At 39.6% G+C, this 10,018-nt stretch overlaps 1 protein-coding gene across 1 annotated transcript in view; it reads right to left on the bottom strand.

Moving 5' to 3' along the window:
- The window catches only part of LOC122799665, a 1,990,791-nt gene extending 1,981,616 nt beyond the window's left edge, over positions 1-9,175 (bottom strand). The window contains exon 1 of the mRNA XM_044068913.1: positions 9,026-9,175. Within this exon, the coding sequence (XP_043924848.1) occupies positions 9,026-9,175 (150 nt within the window). The remainder of the gene's footprint in view (positions 1-9,025) is intronic.
- Positions 9,176-10,018: the final 843 nt, after the last annotated feature.

The following is a 10,018-nucleotide window of genomic DNA, read 5'->3' on the forward strand; positions in this document are numbered from 1 at the left end:
ATATATATATATATATATATATATATATATATATATTCCACTGCTTTGCATCTTACCTCTGACAGCTACTTGGGGCTATGCTGCATCTGTTCTCATTGTCAGCAAGATAATAGCTTCACAAAAAGGGGATGTGTTAGTATTCTGCTGCATGGATAGCTGTACAGAGGATATACACATATGGCTTTGTAGCAGTACAGAGGTGGTCTGGTCTGTGTATCTTATTTTTCCATGGTATTTTAGCAGCTTGTTATAACATGCAGTGACCTCACATATCCCTCTTGTTAGCTAATATTTTTTTTTTATATGGCTTGGGTTGTGGCACCACAGAAGTCATTTTATTTGAATGCACACATCTCTCTTATGTATCCTGTGAGGCCACTACAGGATACCAATCACACAGTCATTACTTTCAGGCATGGGGCGAGTTTTAGATGGCCATCCTATGATTCCTCACACAGTGATTATTTGGAAACCTGTTTCTCATCTTAGGGTGAAAACACTGATTGCTTGACACCGCTGTGCACTGTTTAAGGGACTTCCCCAATGTTGTGTAATCATGAATTTGTCATATATAACTTGGCACTGTTAAGGTGAATGTTATTCTACTGTTTCAAACAGCTATGATCGCAAAAATAGTTTCTGAGTGGTTATGTTCTGACCTTATGTACTGAAAGTGTTACGGATTTTGACTCAACATGTCTGCTCTGCTGTGGTAACCCTAGCTCAGCATTTCTCTTTTTCGGTAATGTCTTGCTGACACAATCTGAATACACAAAATGATAATTTGGCAAATGCCTGAATGAGCCTTTTTGTATCTTACAACAAGGATATGCCTTCATGTACTATGCATCTTAAAGCATGCCCATAGCAGACATTTATGCTGCGCCATTTATTTTATTTGTTGGCCACGTAAACCTGCTAGTTTTCCAATACCTTTTTCAATGACAGCCTGTGAACACTGCCTAGTTAAGTGACTTGTTTATACTCATCATAGGTCAATGGAGACTTGGAGAATCAAACCCAATATTACAGGATGATGCTCATTAGAAGCTTTCAGACTTAATCCTCATTAAACTGCCACATAAAGTATGCAATATGTAGTCATTTTCACATTCTTAGCAGTATGGTTCATTTTACATTCTTAGCAATATTTGACTCTCTTAGCAATTAACATCTTATTTGTTACACTTTATGTTGTGTATCTCCTCCTTGTGCATTTTAAAGCTCATTTTACATGTTCATTGATGTGCACAATGCACTTTTTGAATTGTGGATTTTTTTTTATTTTTGCATCACTGCATTCTTGTATTGTGGACTAGAATGTATGAATCTTATAGGTTCACAGGTGTGTACTAGGCTAATGGCCCTGGAGCCTTTACAAGCCTAGCCCATAGGATTACCCTGGCATTGTGCCACCTGACCTTAGTTCCCAGTGCCTCTATCGAGTAAAGCTGGAGTGATCCTGGGGTGAATTTTCTATTTCCCATCCACTCAAGATTTCTCTTGAAGAGGGCCACTGAGGTGCTCTGCTTGACATGTATGGGAAGTCTATTCCATAGCATGGGCAATCCCTGGGTTATAAACCTGTTCCTCCAGCATGTTCTGTTGATTGTACTAATAAGGTTGAGGTCTCTGGATTGTGTGGTGCGGAGGGATTTCTTTAGCTGTAGCATTTCTAACAGAGCTGGGTCATACATGGCTTTGTAAGTCAAGCAGAGATCGCCTCTAAGTAGGCGATATGAGCCAGAGAATAGTTGGAGTTTTTTGAGTCTCTCTATACAGGACAAATGTTTAAGGCCTAGAATCCTCTTTGTGAGGTATTTTTGCAGCCTCTCCAGTTGTTGCAGGTGTTTAGTGAGGTACATGCCAAATGAGGCATTGCACTCAATGATTGGCCTAATGAGAGAAGAGTAGAGGGAGACAATGACCTCTTTCTTCCTGGATGCAAAACCCTTAGTAATGAGATGTGCCACATAGGACTTTGACCACAGTGGCAATGTGGTAGTCAAAAGAAAGGTTGCTGTCAACCTTTGTTCCCAGATCTCTTATAACGCCTTCTGTGTTTAGTGGACTACCATCAATGTGGTAATTCATGGGAACTGGGTTTTTCCCAAAGGGGATGACGACACATTTTTTGGCATTGAGCTTAAGGCCATGGTTCTAACACCAGTCACTGGTCTCAGGGAGGCCTTTCTGTAGGACGTCAACATCACTTGGGGAGTTAATAATAGCTCCCAACTTGCAATTGTCTGTTAACTTTGTCAGACTGAGTCCCTTCGTGTTGGTCTGGACTTCAAAGAAGTAGATACCAAACAGGAGAGGATCCAGGACCGAACCCTGTGGACTCCACTCGTGACTGGTCGACATTGTGACTTGGAGTCAGCTATTTTCATATTGTGGGTTCTATCTGTGAGCCAATTTGCAACCCACCTAGTGATATAGGGGTTGATGCCTAGCTTACTGGGTTTTTCTATGATTCCTGAGTGGGGAATGGTATCCAAAGCCTTGGCCAGATCAAGGTAGGCTGTATGAACCACATTGCCTTCATCCACAGCTCTGGTGACTGACTCAAAGAAGTTTACAAAGTTTAGCAAGCAAAACAAAACCATACTGTGTGGGATCCAGAGTTTGGAGATTCCCTACATCCTTGTTTATTAGGTCCATGATGATGCGTTCCATAGTTTTGCATATCAGACTCGTCAGGCTAATGGGGCAATAGTTCCCAGGGTCTGTAGTTGCTCCTCCTTTGTGGAGAGGGAAGACTGCAGTAGTGCACCATTCGGTAGGGGCAAAGCCTGAGGTGAGGCTGTGATTGAACAGGGCACACAGGTGAGGTGTCAGTTCACTCTGTAGTTCATGTATAACACAGCCAGGGATATTGTCAGATCCCATAGAAGCTGTATTATTGGCCTTGGACAGTGCTGTTTTAACCTGTGCAGCAGTAATACTGGGTGCCTGGCAATCTACTGGTATTGTGATTGGTCCTTTTTGGGGGTAAGGGGTAAGGCTGGCACTGAATCTGTCGGCCAGTATATTAGCAAAATCTGTTGGCTCAGTGTAGGAGGTACCATTGTGCAGTAGCTTAGAGCAAATCTGGGTATTGCCATGGAGATTCTTTACATAACTATAGAAGGCCTTGTGGTTGTCTTTACTATCTGCTGCAATTCTATTTTCATAGCTAGCTTTACAGGATTTGATGAGGGATCTCAACTTTTTGTTGAGTCTGATAAGGAAGTTTCCAGTCATAGGACTTCACCTTATTCTGCATCAGTTTCCTCCTTCTGTTGTAGAGTTTGTTTATGACAGGGGACCACCAGATTGGCTTCCTTTTTTTCAGGTAGAGCATCTTGGTTCTGTTGGGTATGGTGAGATCCATACATATGTGTACGTGTTCGTACAGTGCACTGGTGTATGATTCGGCGGTCATGCAACTATTCTTCATTTGCATGGGTGCTGTGAAGTTAGCCATCTCTGTTTTTAGGAGCCCAAAGTTAGCTTTGAAGAAGTTTTTCATAGTAGTTACCTTTGTGGGGGGGTTGGATTTCCAAGGTGATTAGTTTGTGGTCGGATCTAACTGGGGAGGAGTTGACTATTGGTGTAGAGCAACAGTCACCCATGTAAGTAATGACCAGGTCAAGGATTTTGCTATCTCTAGTGGGGGTAAGAACGAGCAGGTCCAGGGCACTGGAATTAATGAATTCCAGAAAACATTGGGCAAGTGTATTGGTACACAAGTAGTTTTCCCAGTTAATGGAGGGGTAGTTGAAGTCGCCCAGTGTGAGAGTGTTAGGTTGGAACCTAATATTCTCCAGGGTGCTTAGGAATGTGGAGTGCGAGTCTCGGGACATGATAGGGCACCTGTAGCATGCTGCGACCTGAATCGCTGTCTTACCCAATGTTAGCTTACCTGAGGTATCTCAAATGGGTTATGTTGGGCTACCAGTCTGGAGGTGTGCACATCCTTTATGAATATGGAAACACCACCGCCTTTGGAGCTTCGGTCCAAGTTCTGGGGCCGAAAGTAGTGGAATGAGTTATAGCCTGGTAGTGCAGGGGTGCTTTCTGCTGCCTTGAAGCAGGTCTCTGTTATGGCAGAAATGTCGATGTTCTCCATTTTAAGGAGTGCTTCGAGCAGGTGTATTTTGAGATTTAGACTTCTAACATTGAGCAGCATGACCCACAGATTGCATTTGTTTGTAGCTGTTACGGTAGTAATTTGTTATTTGGAACATCGCCTAAAAATGCACTATAGGGGTGGCAAGAGCCTTGGCCAGTATTCGGAAGCCCAGGGGTGACAGATGCAAGCCATCTCTAGCAAAGCATTGAGGTCTGTCAATCATGTCATCCCAGGGAGACAGATACTGGATCCCCTTAGAATGACACCAGAAACTTAGCCAATTGTTGAAATCAATCATTTTCTGCTTATACTGTGGTATCATTCTGGGTGATGGTAGGATGCTGCACAGGGCTAGGGTCATACCTGCCTGAGCTACATAATCTGAGAGCTCCTCCATCTCTCTTTTCATGTAGTCCAGAGAGGCACTTCTCAGGTCATTCACACCCACATGTACAGTGACAGAGTCATATTTGTTCCTGTTGTTGAGGGACCTGAGTGCATGTGTTATGTGGTGGATACTGGCACGATATAGGCAGCTGAATGTTACTTTTTCCTTATTCAACCTAGTGAGTGGGACATTAGTATCTACATCTCAATGCAGCCTTAAAAAACTGTACATATCTTACTGGCTTGATTTATTAATTATGCATAGCAATGACCTTTCTGCAAATTGTCCTGTTCTTGAAATTAATCCCCATCTTATGATAAGCTTTGCTTAAACAGATTCCTACACTTTGGAAGCCTGAAACAGTTTATATTCAGATACTCCCTTTTTAAGATATCAATTCAAACTACACTCAAACATGTATGGGTATACACTGATTTAATCTAATGAATACTTCTTTCATTACTAAAGCCTAGTGCAGTTTCTTTACCAGTGTTATTATTTACAAAATAACTTTCTATTGTATTTAACAGAGATATAATGTAAACTGATCTATCTTTAGTGAATGTCTTGCTAGTAGTATTTATTAAATTTGACAGCTATACTTAGTTATTGGATAATTAGGTTCTGAGAATAATTTGCCCTTTCGATAGATGAGCATCTGTTTTCTTAGTATTCCTCATGAAAGATCATTATACCAGTGATATACCATTATGTTAAAACACAGTGAATAAACCATCATAGTCCTCCACAGAGAATTTAGACCTACTGTAAATATTTTCGCTTCCCTCTCTGACCACTCCTTTTTTCTTTCCCCTCATTTCTCTTTCTGCATCATCATCATCAGCTCTCTTTTTCCCATTATTCTGCACGGGGCCGGGGTATTGTGTCAACTATCGCCATGTCTTTCTATTCAATGTCACCTTCCTACATTCTTTGATACTCATGCCCGACTTTCGTAGGTCATCTCTCACACATTCCATCCATCTCTTTGTCGGATGCCCTCTTTTCCAACGCCTTCTTCCTGTTTGTCCCAAATCTTCTTTACCAGATTGTCTTCTGCTTTTCTGTATATGCCCAAACCACCATAATCTGTTTTCTTTGACCTTTTCTGCAATTGGAGCTACTTTGGCTTCTGTTCTTATGTCCTCATTTCTTTGTCTGTCCCACACTGTGCATCGCACCACCCATCTCAAGCACTTCATCTCCATCACCTCTAGCTTCCTCAACTGCTCTGCCTTTATTGCCCAGGTTTCTGTACCATACAGTAGTACTGGTTGTACCACTGTTTTGTGCACCTTACTTCTCAGCTTCTTTGGCATTCTTCTGTCATATACTACCCCTAACAATCTATGCCATTTGGCTGCAGCCCATCTTATTCTGACTTTGACCTCTTCATTCAGATTTCCTTTCTCCTCAACCACACCCAGATACTTGAATCTGTTAACCTGTTCCATTATTTCTCTTCTATCTCAATTCTCATCTTCTGAGTTCCCCCATTTGCTGCAATTACAACAGTCTTATCTGCACTCATTTTCATCCCATGTGCCTTCAGTTTGCATTCCATTCCCCTCCTTTGCTGACGTTCTTGCTCAGAGGCTGAACCCTGTTCCTGCTCAAGTCATTTGGTCCTTGTACATAGCTTGCACTAATTCTGCCAATGTTTCAGGGACTTTAAACCACCATAAGACTGCCCAAATCAGCTTTCTTGGGACCTTGTCATATGCTATCTCCAAGTCTATGCATGCCCATTTGGACTCTTTCCTCATCTCTAGCTTCTTCTCATCTGTTTGCCTCACTGCATCCTGATTTGAATCATCTCCCATCTTACTTTCTATTGCTTTGTGTATTTATTTATCACTCACCCTCGCTAGAACTTTCATGTAGTGTGACAGGAGTTTGATATCTCTGTACTGCCCACAGTTGTGAATGTCTCCTTTGTTCTTGAACACTGGCACTAGTATAATTCTTCAGTTATCTAGGATAAGCCTTTCTCTCCACACTGCTACGAGTACTCTCAAATTGGTTAATATTACTATGTATATATACATTTATGAAGAAAAACAAACCTGATTTGGAGGAGTCTGTATGTGCATCATTTTTTTCTATAAATAATAAAACTAATTAAATGAAAACACTGTGCCTAAGCAAAACAGAGAACTCCAAAGTAAAATGGATGATTTGTAGGTTCCAAAATCAAGTCTTAAGCAGTAAACCAGATTAGTTAGCTACACGTCTATCACATCCACTGCTACCTATCAATATGCATCTTTTTCAAATGCAATTACTGAACTTCTGTAATAAATTGGCCTGTTCCCATGCAACAATTGTGCTCTGCTCCACTATCACTAACTAATTATTTAAGCCCACAGTAATCTAGGATAAAAATTCGTTATGACAATTCTCACTTAAATTACTATTTAGTTTAACACAGGCAATTGACACATTATGTAGTGATAGAGATTTGTTGTTATACAGCACAATCTTATTTTCTAATACTTCCCACAATCCATTCTCCCAAGACAGAGGTACAGTGTCTCCAAATGGCCCTAGAAAAAACTACATCCCACTACCATTACCCTGTTACTGCATTACCTCCATACACCTTCGAATATAAGGGCAAAAGCAATCATTGAAAGACAAAAGCAAGTGTATAACACCAAACACAGCTAGCAACTAATAAAGATGAGAAGGAGGCAGAAGTGAATTTCCACATATTAATATACAAAGATTTAGCACTTTCATCCAGGTACACTGGACTTCATCAGAATGAATTAAACAGACCCATACCCCTCTTTTATACATACAGCTCATAAAATCATGTGCCCAATCACTTAAACATTCATTAGAGTAATAGCTAATAATAAAGCCTTAAAGACCCAGGCAGTAATTCCATTAAAAACTCAAAAGTCAAGCAAAAAATAAAATAATTTCTGGCATTACATAATCAAAGACTTAAAACAGAATATATGCCAACCAACTACATGAACATTCCAATAATTTAAAAAATACAAAATACAAGTCAAAAATGAAATGAATTAAACCATTTTACTCAATCCAGGAAAATTACATCAAATAGGCAGCCTTAAATCTCAAAATACTATCTACAGATATATGATCATTGAGACCTGGGTATTCTGTGGCATTGCATCTAATTTGCCAACTACATTGCTTATATTCTAACTTATCATCCACAGGGCCCCCCCCCGGGTCCGATGTTCACATGATCAATAATACAGAATTTAAAATGGTGATTAGGGCATTTTTTTATATGCTTACTTAGAGCATTTCTTTCACCTTGTTTCTTTACATCATATAAATGCTGATAAGTTCTATCTTAAAATGCCCTTTAGTTTTCCCTATATAATACCCTTTGCAAAGCTGACATTTCTTGATGCAAACCAGACACTTTGTATAAAAATAATATTTATGAGTGAACTTAATGGTGCCACCTACAGTATGTATCTAAACCCTGTCCCCCTGTAAAATGACTTTACATTGGGGACAATGCCCACATTTTGCCATATGCCCATTTTCAACCATATAGTGGGGTCTTTCTAATACCATCCTGAAGCGTATGTCTCTTATTAACTATCTTAAGTTTTTCCCCTACAACACTGATGTAATCCTGGTCAATTTTAAATAGATTCCAATTTCTATGAATAATATCCTGAATAGCATAAAACTGTGTGCTAAACGGAGGTTGTTCTGTCCAGGATTAAACCAGAAATTGTGGATTTGTCAATGAGAATTATATTGGTGATGACCAGGATGTATATAAGTTAGTGCAATAATGATTTAATTGCTATTTACACTGAGGAAGGCTACTGCAGCTGAAACTGGTCTGACTTGTATGATTTGTGGGGTACTGTACCCTTATGGTGTATTGAATAAATATATATATTTTTTATTACCCACACTCATGTGTGCTGGCCTTGATTTTCTGAATGAAATTAAATGCAATGTCACAGAACCCCCAGGTCTCAATGATCATATATCTGTAGCTAGTATTTTGAGACTTAAGGCTGCCTATTTGATGTAATTTTTCTGGACTGATAAGTCAAATAGTTTAATTGATTAAAATGTTCCTTGTATTGTTGTCTTTTTGTATTTTTAAATTCCTGGCAAGTTCATATAGATGGTTGGCATATATGTTGTTTTTTAACTCGTTGATTATGCAATTTCAGAAAGTCTTTTATTTTCCTGGCTTGACTTCTGAGTTTTTAATGGAAATACTGTTTTGAGTCTTTAAGGCTTTGCTATTAACTATGTTCTAATTAATGTTTAAGTGACTGGGCATGTGATTTTATGGGCTGTATGTATAAAAGAGGGGTATGGGTCTGTTTAATTCATTCTGATGAAGTCCAGTGTATCCGGACAAAAGCATTAAATCTTTGTGTATTAAAGTGTGGAAATTCCCTTCTGCCTCCTTCCTGTCTCTGTAATAGCAAGTTTATGATGTTTTATGAAGTGTTACTCATGTATATTCATATTTTTTTCAGTTTCTGTACTGCCTGGATTACCTGGTGTAGAAGTAAAGGTAAACTTTCTGCAGTGTATTCTCTTCTAATACAGCTTTCCAATTCTTTCTGCATAACTTCTGATTGTATAGTAACAGGCTTAGCTTCTGCAACCTGTAGAAAAGGATTAGTATTATTTTTTTTCTGAAACATAGTTTATATATTAATATAAAGTCATACTTTCAAACACGAAGAGTATCAGTTTTTCAAACTCAGAACTCTAAAGAAGAAAAAGACAACAGTCAGGCATATTTATTAAATACATGTGCAATACATAAAAAGAAGTTATGTCTTACCATAACGTTCCATCTGTGTTGCTGATCTTCATTCATTACTGATGGGTTATAGGTTCCGTCCTCGGAATCAAGCCGGCCAATATCAAGCTCGTGTCAGCCAAAAACTCTCAAGGCAAGGTCCTACCCAGAATGCTCTGCTCCCTGTTACCTCAGATAGAGTTTGCAAGCTGATAGATAAAAGTAGAGGCTACCTCTGATCATAACAGACCTACCAGAAAGGAGTACATAAGATCAACCAAGAATCTCCAGATGGGGGATGGAGGGTGGGAAGTAATAAATGAACAAAGATCAACAACGCAGACATAACTTCTTTATCTGATGTTGTTAATCTTTGTTCATTCCTTACTGATGGGACAGTCTCCAGCTACCTGTATTCCTGGGTGGCCCTCATGGAAGGACATTCCTGAGCACCATGGAACCAAAGGAAGCTCTACCTCTGGAGGCCAAGCCCAATTTGTAATGAAGAATAAAGGTATGAGGTTTGGTCCAGGTTGCAGCTGAGCAAATATTATTGAGGGAAGCATTAGCATGGAAAGCTGCTGAAGTTTCCATAGATCTTGTAGAACGAGCTTTCACTCTATGAAGCGAGATGAGATTGTTTTTGTTGTAGATAAAGGTAATACAATTTCTCAACCATGAAGCCAATGTAACTTTTGATACAGGATGACCCCATCTAGGTCCAGAAAAGCCAGAAAGAGTT

Source organism: Protopterus annectens, chromosome 1.part0 (assembly GCF_019279795.1).
Source record: "Protopterus annectens isolate FY-2018-M chromosome 1.part0, PAN1.0, whole genome shotgun sequence".
NCBI classification, from domain to species: Eukaryota; Metazoa; Chordata; order Ceratodontiformes; family Protopteridae; genus Protopterus; species Protopterus annectens.